This window comes from Melitaea cinxia, chromosome 11 (assembly GCF_905220565.1).
Source record: "Melitaea cinxia chromosome 11, ilMelCinx1.1, whole genome shotgun sequence".
Classification (NCBI taxonomy): Eukaryota; Metazoa; Arthropoda; class Insecta; order Lepidoptera; family Nymphalidae; genus Melitaea; species Melitaea cinxia.
Window position 1 is genome coordinate 4,456,481 of NC_059404.1, and position 22,705 is coordinate 4,479,185.

Consider the following 22,705-nt stretch of genomic DNA (forward strand, 5'->3'; position numbering starts at 1 on the left):
ATTCTTATTAATAGCCATTTATTAAATATTTTGTTTTGAAATAGTTTTTAAAATATAGCCAACGATTTTTTGCAATAATGACCATTTATAAATAAACCCGAAAGCATGAATTAATGTTCTAAAATTTATTTTAATGAATCGTTTTTGATTCTCAGTTTTTGTCAGACAATATTCACTTTAAAAAAATCATAAGGAGTTTAATTGTAAATTGAAAAAATTAAAACAATTTTCACCGTATGAAAACTTTATATATATATTTCAAGCTATATATATTTTTACTAAATTAATATAACTAATTATATTAATATATTATAGCTTATACAAATAATATAACGTAAATCATATTTTATTGACATTGTTATATACAATTAACAAGCTTAATACTACAACATTGATATATTTAAAAAATACCATTTATTTATTGTGTTAATTTTTTTTTTTTTGTAATAAAATTGTTAAATGAGTTTAAAAATTGTAAATTGGCAACATTAAATATCTCGATAAAAATATCGTCCTTTATTGCAATAAATCTGCACCGAAAGCTATTGCGCCTAGTGTTTAGAATGGTTTAATTAAAATTAAAAGTAGAAAAACAAGAAATTATAAATTTATAAATGAATTTCAATTCAGTTCCATTCAGTTTTCATTTATGGCTCGTACCGGCTTTGCTAAGGCGCAAAATATTTTACGTTACGTAGAATGAGAAGAAATGAAGTCGATTTATGAGAACATTTAACAAGGTAATTGTTAAAATATATAAACCTATAACTAATTTGAATTAAATATATCTTAATATATATATTACGCGTCACGTTGTTTGTCCGCACCGTGTACAGCTTGATCCAACTTGAAAGATAGGGAGTATTTTTTTTCGGCATATATAATCATTATATTCAAGAAAAAAAAATAAGGTGGTACGAAGTTCGCCAGTTTAGCTAGTATAATGGTTAAACTAGCCGATGTGCAAATTTGATTAAAATCGATTAAGTAGTTTAGGAGTCCATCTCGGACAAACAACGTGACGCGTAATTTATATATAATAAGACGATTTAATTCAAATTAATTATAAGTTTGTACACATTAATATAATATAAACGGTTTCATAATTTGTTTTAATTTTTTTTTAAAGTTAATTTTAGCATGTGCATGATTTTACATCGTGTGATATAGTGTAGTTTACTACCATTATAATTTAAATAGTACACATAAGTTTTTTTTTGTTAATGGGAATAATACCTACATGCTTATAACAGTAACAGTAGCCGCTTGGGACGCATGCGCTTTTTATGAGCGGTGAGGGGAATAGCAATTGAAAATCAATATTGAATTGCAATATAATTAAAGGTTGAGATTCGGGAGAGGGAAAGAGAGAAAAGAAAAAAGATTGTGTGCAATGTGTCTGGCTTGAAGGACCATATAAACTCTAGTGTGTTCAGCTTATAGTTTAGTATTGGAACAACTTTCATTGGGTTTGGTTTACCACGTTAACTTTCCCTCACATGTCACCACTCACTCAACTCTTAAACTGTACACATTATATTATTCTTTACGTTTAATAATAAAATTAATATGTTTATGTTACAATCAGCGTCGACATAAGAAAATTTTAATTGAATTTTTTTTTCGATTACAACGCAGATAATTTATAATTACCAAAATAAAGTACCTTTTAAGGTAGAAAGTATAATATATATATATATATATATATATATATAATATATGATATAATGAAAGTTGTTCCAATACTAAACTATAAGCTGAACACACTAGAGTTTATATGGTCCTTCAAGCCAGAATATATATATATATGTATTAGTAAAAACCGCGATCAAATTTTGATGGTGAGAAAACCTAATAACTTATATCACTACATAGTATAAAACAAAATCGTGTCCCTATGTCCCTATGTATGCTTAAATCTTTAAAACTACGCAACGGATTTTGAGGCAGTTTTTTTTTAATAGATAGAGTGATTGAAGAGGAAGATTTATATGTATAACGACATCAATTAAATAGTGGAGAAATACTGTTATTTTTGAGGTTTCTAATTGGATGTCGTAAATAATTACATTTTTTCCGCTTACATTGCAAACGCAGCCTGAACCCTACGAGATTTATCAAAATAATGTACTAAGTATTATGCACATTGAAAAGGTCTACAGAAAACTCCGCGATGGTATATACCTATCTCTTATGGATATCCCACAATAACATTTTTTTGTCATTTACTTTTTACGACAAATAATGGCTAATTTTCGAAGCGATTTTAACCAATACAGCATTAATCCTTATCCAATTAAATACCTTAAATATGTTTTTTATTTAACATAGATCTATATGGCCCTTTACAGCATATGATTTAAATGAATATTTTCGAAGATATTACAGATTTAAAAATCGCGGTACGTAGCGTTTGCGGCGGTTCCGGCTGGCTTTTACTCTAAGTTAACGCATGCGGGCCACGGGCAGTAATGAATAAATCAAAACTACTGGATCGATTTTAATCATTTTTTCAGTGAATGACATAGGCTATATACTACGCGATAACGCGATATAAATAAGTAGATAAGGAAAAAGCGACATTGCCAATTTCTTCCGTAGACAATATATACAGAATCGTCATATAATCAAATTGTAATTTTTGTCCGTCTGTCTGGTCGCATTTTTTCCGTTACCAAGTAAAATTTGTTGTACGAATCTTAATCCAATTTTCACATTTGTTATCCTCGAGATCTTACTTAAAATTTGTTAAAGCTGATGCCTTGATACAGTGCCTAGAAGTAAAGTTATTATTCCACAATTTTAGCCACATTGTACTTGTAAATTCCAAGCATACAGTAGCCAGTATTACCCGTTTGGCTAGTTCGTTATACAAAGTATGATAGTGACTATTAAATTTCGGTACATTATTATTTCGTCATACTTGTTTAATATGATTATAATTATGCTGACAATTTGGAAATTAATTTTGTTTTGCATGATGTAATAATCAGTTTTCCTAATAAATATTTATTGTGGTATGGATTATACCACAACATACTTAGTTTATGGACTAACAATTCAGAGTTAATTATCAAAAATGTTGTTTTCAAATTGTTCATTGCTTGCATCTTCTAAGGAAAAAAATATATAAAGCCAACCGATAGCGGGATAACCATCCAACTGCAGGTTGGCTTGAAATACACAGGCCGAAGACGGGCAGCAGCATCTTCGTTGCGACAAAGCCAGCCCTGCGGTCACCAACCCGTCTGCCCAGCGTGGTGATTATGGGCAACACACATGAGTTCACGCCATTCTTGGCGCGAACTTATGGAGACCTATGTCTAGCAGTGCCCTGCGATAAGCTGAAGTGTGTTTGTGTGTGTGTGTGTGTGTGTGTGTGTGTGTGTGTGTGTCCGTGTATAATGTAAATATTCATTATTTTATTCACCTTATTGTAAAGTTGATAAGTCTTGAACACGGAATATTCTAGCAAGAAAAATTGACATAGTCATATCAATAGGAACAACAATGCGTTTGCGTGTATGTGTTGTGCTTAGTTTATATAATATAATTATATTTTATACCCGTGCGAAGCCGGAGCGGGTCACTAGTAATATTATAAAAACAAACAAAATGCAATATTATTACATGTAAAACCTAAATCAAAACAAGATATTGATCTTACGAAATGTATTTAATTTAGATTATTTTCTACAAGTGCGCTTATTTTGCTTTATTAAAATTCGAGAGCTTAGTCACAAGTCACAACTGCGCAAGTCCTAGAGAGTGAAAATGGCGAACAAAAATTGGGGCTGGTGCTTAAAGTGGTCAAAATTAAACATCTGAAACATATTTTATACTGCTTACAAAGTAATTTCAATATGTAGATGGATAATTTTCGTGTCATTAATTTAGTGTGTACTGTTAAAATGAAATAGCCAATACTGTAAACAAAGGTTTTTGTTCCAAATGAGTGCCTAGGACATGATATTGATTAAATAACAAGCGTCCCCTGCGCAATATGTTGGAAATAATATATCACTTATTATGTGATGTAAGTACGTAACATTTTTTTCTATGAAATTTACTTCACGAGTTCGAAAATAAAGTAATTATATGCACAGTTTAGTTTGAGTTTAATTCAAATATATTTTGAGGATGATATCTGAGTAACCGTTATCTAAAGTCATTGCATGAATATATTTGAAATTTTAATAAAAATATAAACAAAAATAAATAACACTGCAATAAATATATTAAAATATTTGCGATAGTTCCTCCCGGACAATTGCGATACATTCGATATTCGAGTCACTAGTATAATTTTACGGACGCTAATAAAGCTAGATCTTGAGTGAACACAAATAAATAGTAAAGTTGTCTACAATATGTCTCTATAAAAAGTGTTCTTCGAAGTATACCTATTTTAGTTTATCTATTTTAGTACCAAAGAGGAAAATAAATCGTTACTTTTGATAAACGGATAATAAATGGTTTTGAAATTTTTAATAAAATACTTTCTTATACAATATTGAAATCAATGCTTACATCTAAAAACAAACAATGAGTGTTCTTGAAAGTATTAATGTTTCTGAACGAACAATTCGGTAAATTATCACAAAATACACGGCGCCATCTTGAAAGCGTAATTGTTGTCATGTTTACGTTGTATGTGGAATCTGGAATATTAATTTCTTTTAAAATAGGTGTGAAATTGTGTATTTTTAATGTAAAATGGTAGTAAAATAAATTCTTGATACTTTTATAAACTAACATATATTTTAAGAACAATTTTTACGCATTAGTAAATTGAAAAGTAGAATAGGCGCCAAATTGATGAGTGATTAGTGTCGTTATTATACTCGAATATTTGTTCTGGATCGATTACAATTATATTGTTTTGGTGAAGACAAGTTAACTTTGAATTATTTTTTATTTTTAGAACATATTTGATGTAACTGAATTAATTAAGTGATTCGGCACAATGTTTTACGCACATTTTGTGCTGGCCAAAAAGGGCCCGTTGGCCAAAATTTGGTTGGCGGCTCATTGGGATAAAAAGCTAACAAAAGCTCATGTGTTTGAAACGAATATTGAGAAATCAGTCGACGGAATATTGAAGCCTAAAGTAAAGATGGCTTTACGAACATCTGGTCATCTGCTGTTGGGTGTGGTGAGGATCTACTCAAGGAAGGCTAAATACTTACTACAGGATTGTAATGAAGCCTTTGTTAAGATTAAGGTATGTCTATATTATTTAGATTATGTATCATATACACAACATTTTTACCTTTATTATTAAATAAGCATTTCCATACCAAAATATTTACATTTTAATGGTCCTTGTATGGAATAGGGTCCTTTTGATAGCACAGCAAGCCAATAATAGTTATTTATTTATTTCTAACTATAGTGGGTTTACTTTTCCTAATGTTTAGGGTTTTCTTCCATATTTATACCATTAGTTTGAGTTAGTATGAGTGTTAAAATTATACGAATTGAATTATGGCTTGATATTTAATTCTGTGGTAGTAGCCATTTCCTAATAGCCATTTCTTATTTACAAAGTGTTCTTCTAAGAGTGCAAAGTTGTTATATTGTATTTTCATATAGCAGTCAGTAATATATGTAAAAAAAAAATGAAGGAATGTTTTGAATGAATGTAAATCTTGCAGAAAATATAACTTGTGTTTATTAATATTTTTTTAAACAATAATCTGCAACTATCAAACCTTAAGTTATCATTAAAACATGTCAATAATACTGTTTGATAATTAAGGATCTGTTTCAATTGAAATAAATTGAAAAATTATTTCGCCACAAGGTTATACACAAGTAACATAAAATATCGATATTTTAAAAAAAGTAACAACAAGATTTGTAGCAAATTCAATAATCAATTTACTAAGTATAAATAGTGTACTAGAAATGTGTTATCTTGCAACCTAATCTTATATTTAATGAACTACTCTATTTAAAGCATCATTAGATGCTTTTAAAGTATATCTCCCATGTAAGCAACTGATAGAGTTTATTAGCAATCAAATCAGGAGGCAAAATAGTCTCTTACTTACACTACCCCTTACTCAGTTTTTACTGTTTCACCCCATTTGATAACAACCACTTTTGGTTACATCATTATATCACTACATAGTATAAAACAAAGTCGCTTTCTCTGTCCCTATGTATGCTTAAATCTTTAAAACTATGCAACGGATTTTGATGTGGTTTTTTTAAATAGATAGAGTGATTGAAGAGGAAGGTTTATATGTATAATACATGCATAATATAATAGAGGAACACTGATAGTTTTTGCAACCGTGCGATGCCGGGGCGGGTACTAGTAGAATATAAAACAAAGTCACTTCCCGCTGTCTGTATGCTTAGATCTTTAAAACTACACAATGGATTTTGATGTGGTTTTTTTTAGCAAATAGAGTTATTCCAGAGAAAGGTTTATATGTATAGTTCATCAATGTAGTAGAGAAACACTGATAGTTTTTGCAAATGAGAATATTGAACATACATTTTTTTTTAAATAAAAGAAGAGAGAAGAGAAATGTATAAGAAACTTACGCTCTGGATTATATTTATATATTAGATAGCTTTATCAGAAAATGGTGAAATAGGCTCTAAGTTTTGTTATTAGTAGTAACAACAGTCCAATGAAAAATATTGATAATTTTTTTTTATGTATAATATAATATGTAATATTAATGGTATTATATTTCACATTCATCGATCACATCATCATCATCATCATCATCAGTGCAAAATATAGGGGTTCTCATATAAGACTAAACAAACAAGTGCATGACAAAAAAGAATTGAAATGTAAATTCCAACTTGATATAACATACAGTATTAAGATCGTGTCATCACAGATTAAAAAAAAAAGTCTATGTTTCACACTCAATGACTTCTAATAGGAATTACTCATGTCGGGGGTCTGCAAAAATACACAATACACAAGCACTAACACCCAGATCACGGCAAACATCTGTATGGCCAATACAAATGTATTCCACGAGTGGGAATCAAATCCGCAACCGCAACAGTTGCAACCCAGCACTGTGACTGTTGCACTACTGTGCCTTCAACATGTAAACTTGACTTGATAAATATAAATTATTTTATTAATAATTGAAAATTTGAATAAGATGTATGTGAATCTAAATTTATAAAAAATCTTGTGTCACAATGTTTGTCTGGGCTAGTCTCCAAAACTACAGGACCAATTTTATTGAAATGTTGTAAAGATGTGTAACTTCAACTTGTCCAAGCTTAAATATAGGCTATATTTTGTTTTGGTTAATTACTGCGATGTTTTAATTGCAAAATTAAAAAAATATTGCAGTACAGAGATCGCCAGGTCAGCTACTGTATGGAGTTTGCGATGTGAGATGTGGTGTAAGAGTGTGTTATACTAGGTATTGAAAAATTGAGAGTAAAATATGATTTAATATATTAAAAATATTTTAGATGGCCTTCAGGCCTGGTATGGTCGACTTGCCTGAAGAACATAGAGAAGCAGCAATGAATGCCATTACCTTACCTGAAGTATTTCATGACTTCGATACTGCTATGCCAGAGTTGAAGTAAGTATTAAGTCATTAATTGAAAAGAAATGTTTCAGTTAAAAACCTGTGTATCATCTATTCTAATGTTATGCAGCTGAAGAGTTTGTTTGTTTGTTTGAATCTTAGGAACTACTGGTTTGCATTCAAAAATTCTTTTCATGTTGGATAGTTCAATTACCGAGGAAGGCTAAATGTGGGCAACATTTATAACATTTTATTATGTTTTTTCCTCAAATGAACGCAAGTGAAACCTCAAGATTTAGCTAGTTTATTATACAAATTATATCGATAAGTTGTGGTTATATTCAGTTGCCAATCATAACACTGCCCCACAAAAATATAAATGCTCCTACCTTTGACAAGATCCATCTAGGGTTATGTATTTTGATGTGCTGAATTCGATTTTGGAGCCAAAAATGCCAATAATTGGAACCCAAATCCGAAGTTGATTTTGCTCATCAGTCCTCTAAAAGAAAAATACTTGATCTAGTTTAAAAAACAGACCCCAAATTCGGGTCTGGTCAAAGGTACAGAGCACTTTTGCCTTTTAAATCTCAGAAAGTGTTAATCTGATATTGATTGATTCAAAATAAATATGTTGCATAGTTGTTTTGTTTTTATAACATACCCATTACCCATACAGGTATTTGATTTCAATTTAATTTATTTGTGTAAACTAGGTGTATAGAATATAATAAGTTTGCTATTTTTATAGTGAAGTTGACATTGAGGTTCAGTACTCCCTGAATCAGTCACGGGCTGAGGAAATAACAATGCGCGAAGATTACGGCTCTTTGAATCTGGTGACGCATGACGATGGGTTTGGAGACATGGGTTTTGATACTGACAATCCAGACATAATGCGAGAGGCCATTGGAAATGAGGGTGGCCTCGAACAGGTATCAACCACTGATTCTGTAATAAATGAAATAAAAATTTGTTTCTATTTTGCTGAGAAACATTCACTTATTTTACTATTTTCGATTAATTTAATTGGTGTTATCTGTACTACAGTATTTATTTATATGTATGTATTTGTTTGATTTAAAATTTAGACAAATATTTATACCCATTATTAGTACTAGTTGCAATGTAAATGAATATGAATTTAAGATTTATATTAAATTGCGAAAGATAGTATTATGCTATACTTCTATAGTTCATTATACTTATAGATATTTGTACAATATTTTAACAAAGCGCGTTTTTTAGAGTAATCTCTTTTTTGCTGATGGATCCTCACTGGAACTGGCGGGTAAAGATCCAGGCGTACCCAGTACAAGTACAACGGGCCCTACTTTGGTTGCTCCGTCACATGAACCAAGGATGGAGGCTGCTCCTCATGGGCCCATGGACGATGGATTTGGAGGGACTATAGGAGATGTTGCGGATTTTGGTCGTATGTATAGATATAGATCACACATATATTTAAAACAATTAAAGAGTATGACTACAACAATCTCTAGGTCTCAATAAAATAAGATATAATCTGTTTGTCAAAGAAGGTTTGCCAAGAAATCATAAAGTAATAAAGAAAGCATATTTATAAACTGGGGTGGTTCATCAGTTTTATTACACATATTTGAATACTTTGCATTACATTCATTTTTACATTAATTTCTAATTATGTTAATAGATGCGGGAGGTCTCTTTGAGGGTGATTTGTTCGGAGACGTTACTGCTGGAAGCTCTGCCGGTGGAGCTGGAGCTGGCATGCCAGGGACATCTGCACAGCCTCAGTCCTTGCAGGTATTTTTTTTTTTATTAAAAGAAAGGGCTAATTATATTATAAACGTGTAAACTCTACAGCTTTTGCAGCGCACGCCAGAATAGCTCACAGATGGCAGATTTTTTCCGACTTACTTGACATCTATGATCTTGACATTATCTTTGAAAATTATAGCCTATGTGTTATTCTAATGTATAAGCTATATTATTGTAAAATTTCATTAAAATCCATTTGGTAGTTTTTGCGTGAAAGAGAAACAATCATCCATACATACAAACTTTCGCGTTTATAATATTAGTAGGATTCATATAATGGGCGTAGATCTTGTATGCAACTGTTGATAATTATACTCGTGTGATACTATTATCACACAAATATATGATAAACCCACATTCGTGTGGATATAAATATCCCTTGTTATATAACAGTTGCATAAATAACTATTACGGTATTAAATGTAATAAAATGTTTATTATCTTAGTGACCATTTTTGTTTCGAGCAGGCGGAGATCGAGGCGGCGGGAGGCAGCGCCCGCTCGGCTGCGGCCGAGGCGGAGCAGGAGTCCGACGACGAGATGCCGCACTACGACGCGCCGCCCTCGCCCGCCTCGCCGGCCTCGCCCGCACACAGGTACACACGCGCACACACGCGCACACACACACACACACACACACACACACACACACACACACACACACACACACACACACACACACACACACACACACACACACACACACACACACACACACACACACACACACACACACACACACACACACACAGGAGCAGGAGTCCGACGACGAGATGCCGCACTACGACGCGCCGCCCTCGCCCGCCTCGCCGGCCTCGCCCGCACACAGGTACACACGCGCACACACGCGCACAGGAGCAGGAGTCCGACGACGAGATGCCGCACTACGACGCGCCGCCCTCGCCCGCCTCGCCGGCCTCGCCCGCACACAGGTACACACGCGCACACACACACACACACACACACACAGGAGCAGGAGTCCGACGACGAGATGCCGCACTACGACGCGCCGCCCTCGCCCGCCTCGCCGGCCTCGCCCGCACACAGGTACACACGCGCACACACGCGCACACACACACACACACACACACACACACACACACAGGAGCAGGAGTCCGACGACGAGATGCCGCACTACGACGCGCCGCCCTCGCCCGCCTCGCCGCAATCACACAAATATTGTGTAGCACAAAAAGTAGAGCTTCTAAATTACTTAAAGTAATTTAAAATATATAATTTTAACTATCACGTTTGTTGTCACAGCTGGGGTGCGTCACCCCCACACGAGAGTGAGACTCCTAGAGCAGACGATGCCGGCCTTATGCCCCCGCCTGCCGCCCCCAGACCTCCGTCTGTTAGACCCATGGTTAGTATAGCTATTTTTAGATTTTTTTTATTATTCAATACTGTATTTCCAGAAAATAAAAAATGTGTAAGGTCTTGTCTACTGATCAATGAAACTTCAACAAACGATGTACCTATAAAGCTACAACCTGCAAATTATTTTTATTTATTGTGGTTATCTGCATGATTTTAACCAGAGTTAAATTCACCAGAGCCAAATTGACTGAATGACCAAGATTGATTGAATACGACATATAGACACGTGCATTTGAAGACTGTCAAATTAATTTTTAAAAATGTGTCGTGATAAATAACAGACAACATTGTATTTCAATCTATTACACAATCAAGGCCTTCCATTTTTATTTTTCATATTTGAGATTGAGATTGGTTAAATGTATTTTGGATGATTGGTAATTTTTGTTTATTGTGATTTTCACAGATTTTAAGTTTAATTTATCGTTAATAAATTCTATAAATATTATTTTGTTTTGATTTTGAACTGTAGGATGTGGATGGAGCAGACACAGCCCCAGAGGAAGTTCCGCCTATAGAAGCACCCGCTACTCCAGCGCCGGCATTGGATTCTACTACTCTATTACAAAACGATGAAGAATCATTCGCCTTAGCACCTGTTGATGCGACAGTTCTTAAAGGTAAAGTATAAAATATATTTAAATCGTCGTAAATCTTTAAAATTGTTTTTGGTCAAGTCTTTTACGTAAATGAACTAATAAATACAACATGTCTGTCGTTGTATGTAAGAATTTCATTTGTGTTTTAAAAATAGCCTAGACAACAAATATAAGTAGTTTACACAAACATTGTGAAAATTTGTAGCTTTACAATATAAATTAGAAACATCAAACGAAAAATAATATTTTCAGGAATAACAAAAGCTAAACGGAAGCGCAAGCTCATTGTTGATGAAGTCAAAAACATATCTGGAGAGGAAATGAAGAATCAGCTCAGTAACACGTCAGATATTGTCACCACATTGGATCTGGCACCTCCGACTAGAAGATTGATGCACTGGAAGGAGACCGGAGGAGTGGAGAAACTGTTCACTTTGCCGGCTAGGCCTATTCCTTCTAGAGTACTGTTTAAGGTAATTTCTTGTGTATTATATATAGATAGTTACAATATTATATTGTATAATAGATAGTTACATGTATCGAAATTTCGGTAGTAAAGTTATAAAAGAAATATGATTTACAAAATAAATTAGGAAACTGAATTTACTATTTCAATTAATTTATGATCGTGGCTGTTTTTGTAATGCAGTTAAAAACGTTTTTAGTTAATCTTTGCCTCATTGCTAAGTTGCATATGATGATATTTGACATGTATTTTCAAATAAATTTTACACGCACACTTACGCTACCGTGCACAAACAATTGGGTTATGTGGATTTTTTTTAAGTAGGTTATGGGGTTTAAAAATGTGGATAAATTAATATGTTAAGTTTGAGCAGCGCGGTGCTCCACTGCGGGTCGGCGTATATACCTACTGTGGGATACGATCGCTATCAGCTATTCACGATAACAACCGGGACCGTGCCTCTATCGGCGGCAACGCGAAGCTTGCGTGCCGCTTGCGGGCCGGTGTTCATCGATTTATACGATGTTAGCACGTCAAGACTTAATAAACCGCGATAAAATTCGACAAAGTAGTTATACCAATCGTTTGTTTACTTCCTAACTGCAGTTTCTATTTCGTGTCCTATACCCAAAGGTTGTCTGGAAGAGATCGCTCTTTCATCGATAAGACCGCCTTTGTACATCTTTCATTTTATGTTTTTTTTTTTCTCTGTTGTTTCTTTTAATGGTGTACAATAAAGAATATTATTATTATTATTATAACGAGTGAGATTGAGAGAGCAATGCGCCGTGTTGCAGAAGTACCAGCGCAACATGACGCTGCGCGGCGAGGCGGAGGAGGGCGAGGCGCGCTCGCCCGAGCCCGAGCCGCCCGCGCGCCGCGCGCGCAAGCGCCGCCTGGACGACGCGCGCGCCGCCGCGCCGCCCGCCTGGCCGGTACGGTCCTCTTGCCTACACATACTTCCTATATACTAACCTTTTTTTTTTACGTGGTTAAAATCCATCATGGATACCCAGCGCGGGGGCGCCAGAGGGTTATGTCAGACTCCTACTGACTAAAAACCACCACGTGTGAGCAGTCATCCGCCTGGGTGGAGCGAGAGGGGTCGCGCTAGCATTCGCCACCTCAATCCTATATACTAACCTAACCCAACCCACGACCCGAGGCAGGAAGCGGGGTCGAGTTGTTACATTAATAGCCGATCAGGTGGACCTCACGTCTCGAAAACTATCAGACACGTTTTGTTTAAATAATCTTTATCTTAATTTTGAAATTTTTTGTGTCATCATCATCATTACAGCCTATACAGTCCACTGCTGGACATAGGCCTCCACAAGTTTACGCCAAAAACAACGTGAACTCATGTGTCTTGCCCATAGTCACCACGCTGGGCAGGCGGGTCGGTGACCGCAGTACTGGCTTTGTCGCACCGAAGACGCTGCTGCCCGTCTTCGGCCTGTGTATTTCAAAGCCAGCAGTTGGATGGTTATCCCGCCATCGGTCGGCTTCTTAAGTTCCAAGGTGGTTGTGGAACGACACCCACGGAAAGAGAGGGGGTGGCTAAATTCTTTAGTGCCGTAGCCACACAGCATATTTTCACATCGTGCTGATTTTTTGTTTAATTTTCTATAATTCAATTCCATAAGAATCTTGTACGAAGTATTAAAAGCTTAAAATTTCCGAATTTATATAGTTGTCTCTCAATGAAAGGTATTTTTAAAATATTATCCTAAAAAATATTATTTTTCTCAGTCTATTCAGCAGCCAGAAACACCGGCACCCGTACAAGATTTAGAACCTCCAACGCCCATGCCTCAAGAATACGAGCCGTCTGTTGGTGAGTAAATAAATCTTTATATTTACGTTTAAGGTTCTATTTCCTACTAATCGCCTAAACTATAATTAATATTATATATTATTATGTAAATAAAAATAATATTATTATTAACATCTAAAAATGTAATAGTCTAACTAAACATGCTTATGCTTCATATTAACCTGTGTGACAAGAATGAGATTGCATTTTAATACCTTCAAAAAAAAAGGTGAAAAAGTGATTAGTTTGAACATACAATTGTAAGTAATTGTGTTTGCTCGCAAATAAAACAAAACCGACAATTACATCGACAAGTAATACAACGTAAGTAGGCGAAAAAAATTAACAAACGCACTAATCTTCACTACGATTTTCAAGAGTTTCCCTCGATTTCTCTAGGATTCCATCACATATCCTGGTTCCTTTATCATGCACCTCACTTGTTGTATCTCCTTTCCAACAAAAAAAGAATTATCAAAATCGGTTCATAAACGACGAAGTTATCCCCGAACATACATTATGTGTATACAAAAGGTGGAATTGAGTAACCTCCTCATTTTATGAAATCGGTAAAAAAAAATATCTATTCAAGTATGCTTTTTATTCTATTGTAGAATTTACGCGTACGTTTCTATTTTTATAGATTTACGGATCTACAGTGTAGATACATATTTAAATCCAGTAGTAGAAATAGTATCGAGTTAACTAAGTAAATAACCATTCAAACCGACTTTCCAGCAAAATAAGTAGACACGTAAATCCATAGATAGGCGGGTAAAAATGTAACGTAACCATGTATTTTCACTAATATATGAATGGATTATTAGAATTAGTAAGACTCGATAGGTGCACGTTCAAACTGAGTCGTAGTAAAGTCCGCCTTGTAACAGTAGTATAAGGGGTAGGATAAATCAAGCTCATTCGTTCACTAAATCTCACTTGCTGCGCTAACATGGTGATAGAGTCGGAGCGAGAGCGCGACGCGCCCTACCAGTCGCCGCGACACGAGGACGTCGAGCCGCCCAGCACGCCAGGTACTCACGACTCTCGACCACCTGTACGCAAACACAGCTTACACTATAATCATTATTAACGATTCAAGCCCAGTTTCTACATTTAAAAAAAAAAAGATTTATTTTGTTCACGAAAGTTTGTAACGTGTGGTTTTCGTCTTGCTTTAAGGCTAGATTCATCAAAATAGTTGTCTGAAATTGTGCGAATAAGTTCAAACTATTGGTGTTATTTCACAAGAAATTAAATGTTTAAAAAATCCAGCTCAATACATTATGTCTTTGACTTTCATCGATTTTTTTTCTACAACTAGTTCGCCAAATAAACGTACGGTTCATCTGATGGTAAGCGATTACCGTAGCAAGTGTGTTCCAGGAGCTCTGGTCACCTTACTCATCCCAGGAATACAACACTGATTGAAAGCAGTATTATTTAGCTGTGATCTTCTGTAAGGTCGAGGTACTTCCCCAGTCGGGCTTCTCCAGATTTTGAGCCGGATATTTCGAGTTGTGCCCTACCTCAGTTAGATAAGATAGTTTTAGACTTAAATCATAAGCAGTCAGGTTGTTAATGTAATCACAAAATGTACAAGATATGACTGTGATTGTATCGCGATGGGTTTTGTCCTTATTGACCAAGTTAACTCATGTGAACAAAGGCACACATGTTTTATTTCATATTATAGATGAATACATTATGTTATAAAATTGAATATTAATTATAATTATAAAAAAAAAACAAATAATAATTTATATCTTTGTAAATACGTGATTTTGCTAAAAAAATACACATTTTTACTCAATGTACGATTTTACACACACTATTTTACAAGATTCTGTTTTCTAATATAGTTTCCACAGTCTACATTTAATGCTAAAATATACTAATCCCACCTTAACTGTTAAAATTTCTCTGCTTATCAATAATCACATGGGGTATTATATCTTAATATAGTATGATCACCATTTTAAAATTAATGCATTTCATCAAAAGTTAATCTCAAAATATTCATAAATCCTATAATTATGATAAAGCTCAAAGTTAAGCATTTAGCTTGAATCTATAGAAGTCTCGTTAAATTAATAAATTTGTTTGAATGTGTGTACTACAATATAATATTAATCAGATTAAAACATATATTCTTTAAATGATAAATCATTAATCTATGACTTTAATCAAAAGAAGACCTGTAAAATCAACGCAGACAAAATATTGTCATCTAATAAATATAGTCTAAAATTGTCGTATTTTTTAGGAATGCTAAGTTCTCTCGGAGCACCTCTCACACCCGGAGTCTTAGGACCTCTGACTCCAGGCACATTACTTCAAGGCGGACTCACGCCGGGTAGTTTACAACATGGTTCTATGACACCAGGTATACTACAACTATTATTGCTGCTAGAACTTACTTTTACACTTTAAAATTGCATTAAAAAGTAGGTTCTGTTAATTACACAAAAAGTAAATGGTATGATAATAAAATTCCATTACTAAAAACTGAGCTACCTTAATATAGTGTTCTATATCTACTGATTAATTTTGAACGCACTTCTATATCTTAATTTTTTACAACAATTTTTAATTTTCAATTTTATGTTCTAAAGTATAAATGTGCAAGTTATTAAATGTATATATACATGTCCTTTCTGTCATCTGTTATTTAAGAATATGTTTTATTATCAGGTGGATTAACTCCTGGTGGACTTCAGCATGGTGACCAGCAAGTGGATTTAGGGTTATCAGGTGCATTACATGGCGGTTAGTATCATTTAATTGTTAATGACTCTCATCTTAATGTAACTGTTCGAGAAATAATTGTGTTTGCCCGCAAACGAAAAAGAAACCGACTTCAATTACATCGACGAGTAAAACAACGTAGATCGACGACAAAATAGTCAAGTAACTACGCGTTATCAAAGATTACTCAAAAAGTAGTTATCAGATCTCGATCAAAGTTAAATGTGACCACATGATAAACATCCGCTTTCGATAAAATTAAAAATTTTCAAAATCGGTACACCCAGTAAAAAGTTATTGCGGATTTTCGAGAGTTTCCCTCGATTTCTCTGGGATCCCATCATCAGATCCTGGTTTCCTTATCATGGTACCAAACTAGGGATATCTCCTTTCTAACAAAAAAAGAATTATCAAAATCGGTACATCCAGTAGAAAGTTATGCGGTATAATGCAATGTAGGTCGACGAAAAAAAGCGTCAAGTAAAAACGAATTATTAGATATAACTCGAAAAGTAGTTGTTAGATCTCTAATAAATTTAAATGGGACCAATTGGCACACACCACCTTTCGATTAAAAAAAAAATACAGTCGAATTGAGAACCTCCTTCTTTTTTGGAAGTCGGTTAACAAGAGCCCGACAGTGCAGCTCGCTTGAAGTGCATGCACTCAAACTATTCATTTCTGGTTTAAGAATGAGGCAAAAAGGAAACAGTTATAGTATTTTGGACAACATCTTAGGTCTTTGTCACTTGCAAAATAATTGTAGCTATAATAGCTATTTAATAGCATTTTCTGTAGCGGTAGTAAATTACCTATGGCTGAGTTAAATTCTGCATTAGACCAAAAAGTGCCGCTATGTAAATTTAAAATTACTTTTTTTATGAATAGGTATGACTCCAGGTGGTATGACGCCGGGAGGTATGACTCCAGGTGGCATGACACCAGGTGGAATGACCCCTGGACTAGGCCTAGACGGCGGTATGACACCAGCTGGTCTGCACCATGGTACTATGACCCCAGGTACTTTCTTCAATTTAAATACAACAGGTACTATTATTTTTTATTTCACTTAAAACCACTTAATTGTATTGTTATAGTGTGTAGCTGTAATCTAGAAAAGTGGAATCTTTTCACTTCGTGTGTGGTGATAAACGTTTTACAATTTCTTTTGAAACATGTGTATTTCCTTATAATTAATATTTTTAGGGCCGACCAGAAGTGATTTTTATTAAATTTAACAATTCGAAATTCAGAATTGCTAATCTAGATTATTATTAATAGGTGGGCTGGATCACGGTGGTATGACACCAGCGGGACTGCAACACGGTGGTATGACACCCGCGGAACTGCAACATGGTGGCATGACACCGGCTGGTCTACAACACGGTGGAATGACACCTGCTGGTCTACAACACGGGGGAATGACACCCGCTGGTCTACAGCATGGCGGTATAACACCTGCCGGTCTGCAACATGGTGGTCTTACGCCGGGAGGCTTGCAACATGGTGGCATGACACCTTCTGGTTAGTATTACTAAGGACTACTAGTATTATTAATTATTAACTTAAGATTAATATCACTAAATAATTTAATCATCAAAATAATATCTATTTTGGGGTTTTTATATTTGTGAAAAAATCAATTATTATTAAATTGTATTAATTTTATCGCTTTTTGTTTTATTTAGACGCCGCGTTGGCGCAACGGTTACAGCCATGGATTGTACCTGTTGCGCTGGCGGTTGCGGGTTCGATCCCCGCACATGACAAACATTTGATTGGCCATACAGGTGTTTGCTGTGGTCTGGGTATTTGTGCAGGCCTTGTGGGTCTCCCCATCGTGCCTCGGAGAGCACGTTAAGCCAACGGTCCCGTTTGTTATCACGTACACCTGATAGCGATCGTTACTCATAGTAGGGAATATATCCGCCAACCAGCATTGGAGCAGCGTGGTGGATTAAGCTCTGATTCTTCTCCTTTATGGGGAAAGAGGCCTATGCCCAGTAGGATATTACAGGCTGAGCGTAATTTTACCTCCTGTTTTGTCGTGTCATCTGTACATAATTAATAATAATAACTGTTTTAAAATAACCTGATCCAAAATTACTAACATAAACACAAGTTTAGTCGTAAGACTAACCCATTGCGCAGGTGCAAATTTACATTTTTTTCTCTATTTTGTGTAAATTACAACTATTTGAAGCTGGGGGGCTTGCTACTATTAATATAACTAGCGTAACCTCGCCTACCATCTCTTTAAATAGTGTGACAGTGACGCGGAATTATTACTGTTTCTAGTTTTTTGTTGAACTAAAATGAAACTCGACATTATTTTGTTGAAAACGTCTGTCCAAAATCTACTTACCGCAAATGCATTTATCTATAAATGAAAATACAAAGAGTAACGATTTCGTTGTAAGCAGGTCTGCAGCACGGCTTACTGCAGCACAGCATGGAGCCTCTACCCATGATGCCTCAGATGGGCGCCGAACCGCTGCTGACGTCACACGACATGCACACGGGGCCCATGGAGCCACTGTCCATGCCTCTCGACACGGCAGACTACCAGGTATTTTTTTTCCAACTAGGTCGGCAAGCAAGCGTACGGCTCACCTGATTGTTACCATAGTTTATAGACGCCTGTAACACCAGCAGCATTTGAGCAGGATGTTTCTTGCTGTTTCCTATCTCAATAACTTAACTGGAATAATTGCACATTCTATACTTTTTCTTTTTGTATATTTTTGTCTACAATCTAATTTTAGAAATGCCTAATTAGCCATAAGTCCTTCCTAAATACCTTTAAGTTCTGTTAGTAATGTATTTGTGATGTACAATAATGAATAAAGTAAATAAATAATTTTACACTGTTGCTTAGTAAATTTCATTAAAAAGATAAAATGAAGATAGATTAAAATGAAGTAGTTTGGCTTTGTCGTATGAAGAACGTTTTACGTGTTTTTTTTTTCTTCTTTTGTGATGTCAGAGTATATGTATTTAAGTTTTTTTAATAATTGTTATTTTAATTACAGAATGCTATGCAAATGACAAATTTGGGATACGACGAGCAGCATGGTCATCACAGTCCGCAGCACGATTACGATTTACCTCTCAGTGTAGAAGATGTAAGTAGACATTTTGCACTGCTGAAACGTACATTTTAGCACCATTAGTTGAAGTATCAAACTGTGTTCGATACATTTGTATGAGATAGCCTATTATATTATGGTTATAAGAAAATTTAGGCAGCCTATCTTAGATTCGCCTGAGTTATTATTCAAAATAGTTGTCATTTGTGTTAGTTTTTTTGTTCTCACTAAAGTTTATCGGAGTAATATAGTATGTAATAGCTAATATAAAAAATGTTTATGTAATAGCTTTTGTAAATTGTGAGTATTTTATATGGACTACCAACATCGGAAGAATTATTAAAAATTCATCATGTAGATTAGAATTTAGATGAGATTTTACGCTCCGACATCCTTCTCTCCATTGGAGGAAAAGGGTTAAGATGACGTATACGGTAGGTCGGTCGGACGAGCGTGCGGCCGTGCCTTCACGCGGGCGCGGCACGCGTACGTGTCCGCTCGTCGTCGAGTCCCTTTATTATAAATCTATAATATAAAAATGAGTCGCTGAATGTGTTGCTAAGCGCAAAACTCGAGAACGGTTGGACCGATTTCGCTAATTCTTTTTTTAAAATATTCCTTGAAGTACGAGGATGGTTCTTACGGAGAGAAAAATTCTAAAAAAAAAATTTAAATTTCCTGAAAAAGTCTAAAAACAACACTTTTCTATACTCCCATACAAAAGATTTGTGATAATACTTAAAAGTCAATTTGAACTTTAATACCATACGATAAAGTTTGTGTTAGGCGATACGAAGTTCGCCGGGTCGGCTAGTGTTTTATAAGAGAAAGCGAGAGACTGAAGGCGGTGCGTGCGCAGGCGGAGGCGGGCGCGCGCGAGACGCGCGAGGCGGGCGAGACGGACGAGCAGTTCGAGGAGCGCGTGCTCAACCGGCGCGCGGCGCAGCTGTTCGCGGCGCTGCGCGCGCAGCTGGCGGCGCGCGGCGCGCTGGCCTTCGCCGACCTGGCGCCGCCGCACCACCACCGCAAGCAGGTACCTCGCCCACCCGCCGTCTCATCATTACAGCCTGTACAGTCCACTACTGGACATAGGCCTCCACAAGTTTACGCCAGAAATAGCGTGAACTCGTGTGTTTTGCCCATAGTCACCACGCTGGGCAGGCGGGTTGGTGACCGCAGGGCTGGCTTTGTCGCACCGAAGACGCTGCTGCCCGTCTTCGGCCTGTGTATTTCAAAGCCAGCACACTTGGATGGTTATCCCGCCATCGGTCGGCTTCTTAAGTTCCAAGGTGGTTGTGGAACCTTGTTATCCCTTAGTCGCCTCTTACGACACCCACGGGAAGAGAGGGGGTGGCTAAATTCTTTAGTGCCATAGCCACACAGCACACCCGCCGTCTAGGCGATACTATCTATTCTTATACGGCGAGACCGCACACGAGATCCGGTACACTTTTCCTACCTACATATACGTATATTTAGAAGTGTTTAGGTCAATTGTAATCTGGGAAACCGACATACGAGAAGCGTCGTCCGCGTACAAGATGAGCTAACAAAAGTACAAAATAAAGTAAACGCGTGCCGTCGTATCTGACTGCGGTGGAGACTGATCACTTGTAAACGTAGCACCCGGTTTCCACACTTATTATGGCTATTATACAATAATTAAGTCAAACTAATTTTGTCTATTTTTTTTTTTAGAAATTTAAAACGAAAGTTCCGCCCTAAAAGTTCTCTATCAAAATCAACTAATAGAAATGTTGCTATAATTTTTTTTAAAAGAGTGGGTTACACCTCACTTAATGAATCCTTTTATTAAATCTTACGTGAATCTAACTAGACACAAATACATTTTTTTTTTGTGTTATTTCTGTTCTTATGCTCTTTTACTAGTCATATCTGCGAAAGAAGGCAATAGAAGTATTTATAAAATAATATTGGCATTTTCTAATACTTCATTAATATGTTAGAACCGTCCACACACAAGTTTGGTCTATGTAACTTCTAGGTTATTTTTGTGTATAAAACGTGTATACGTGACATATGATATAATATTGCTGAATAAAACAAAAACAATGGAGTAAGAACACATACACCTCTCAATGCTGATTTAACGTTTCTTTCTGACTACGGACGTTTATATGCTATGCAGTCTTTTGCGCGATTATATTTTGTATTAGGATGTATCTCGACGTATATAGCACTCAAAAACTAAAATAAATATATCTATAATAGTATTATGTATGAATGTGTGTTGCGTATTTTATGTTGTTTTTTGTTTTCTTATATTGCATGATTATTTAATGTGTAAGCTTCTCAATATATATTTATCACTTATGTATGTTTTTTTTGTTACATCCTTGTAGGTGGCGCAAAAATTCTACAGTTTGCTAGTTCTCAAGAAGCATCAGATGCTAAAACTAGAACAACACGAGACTTACGGACCTATAACTATAACAAAGGGCGCTCAGTTCGAAACGGAGGCGATTTAGTTAAGATAGTTATTATTTACACAAAACTGAAAAAAATATCAATTAGATATATTAATATAAAGTGGTGACTCTTCGTGGTCAGTTTTCCTTGTAGTAGATTGAGCCAAAAAATGTATTGTGTAAGTGACTCCGATTCGAATTCATAGAAACTTATTTCGGACCAATTCTCACATGCAAGCTGATCTCAAAAATCAGATAGCATTAAAAAAATGTATATATAATTTAAAAAAGGATTCAAATTCCCCTTAAAAATAATCGTATACATAATGATAATGGTCATCGAAACATAATAAGTATTCGCCTCGAAAATAATTTTGGATAATCTAATTAAAATTTAACAATTTGATTTCCAACTTATTAAGATTCACCTGCCTAACAAAATATTTTTACAAGCATTAACATATACCTATATCTTCTTTCCATTGTATACAATAATAAATTTTCTTTACGACTCTTTCCCTATACTTATTATATTTCAATGATTATTGGTTGCTTTCCATTTATACAAAAAGCGACGTTGTGTATGACAGTGCTCAACCACAAAGCGCTTTCCATCAACGAAACTGTCGAACATTGTTGTACACTCTTCTTCAAAATACAATCGAATTGAGAACCTCCTCCGTTTTTGGGAGTCGGTTAAAAAGTCGCGTTTAAGAGTGTTTTGCCCGATACTACCAGCAAAAAACAAATAATTTTCCTCTGCCTATGATTTTTATATTCAATTTTTTTTTTTTTTATATCACTAGGTCGACAAACAAGCGTACGGCTCACCTGATGGTAAGCGATTACCGT

At 35.4% G+C, this 22,705-nt stretch overlaps 1 protein-coding gene across 1 annotated transcript; it reads left to right on the forward strand.

Moving 5' to 3' along the window:
• The first annotated feature begins 4,966 nt into the window (after positions 1 to 4,966).
• On the forward strand, positions 4,967 to 21,981 carry LOC123658010. The gene is made up of 21 exons (XM_045593490.1): positions 4,967 to 5,224; positions 7,465 to 7,580; positions 8,278 to 8,461; positions 8,775 to 8,961; positions 9,199 to 9,311; positions 9,795 to 9,932; positions 10,182 to 10,258; positions 10,590 to 10,692; positions 11,179 to 11,326; positions 11,558 to 11,778; positions 12,569 to 12,676; positions 13,524 to 13,604; positions 14,552 to 14,621; positions 15,854 to 15,983; positions 16,277 to 16,341; positions 17,224 to 17,355; positions 17,617 to 17,859; positions 18,759 to 18,904; positions 19,368 to 19,460; positions 20,284 to 20,457; positions 21,788 to 21,981. The coding sequence occupies exons 1-21, from the start codon at positions 4,967 to 4,969 to the stop codon at positions 21,911 to 21,913; spliced, it is 2,913 nt and encodes a 970-aa protein (XP_045449446.1). The 3' UTR covers positions 21,914 to 21,981.
• Positions 21,982 to 22,705: the final 724 nt, after the last annotated feature.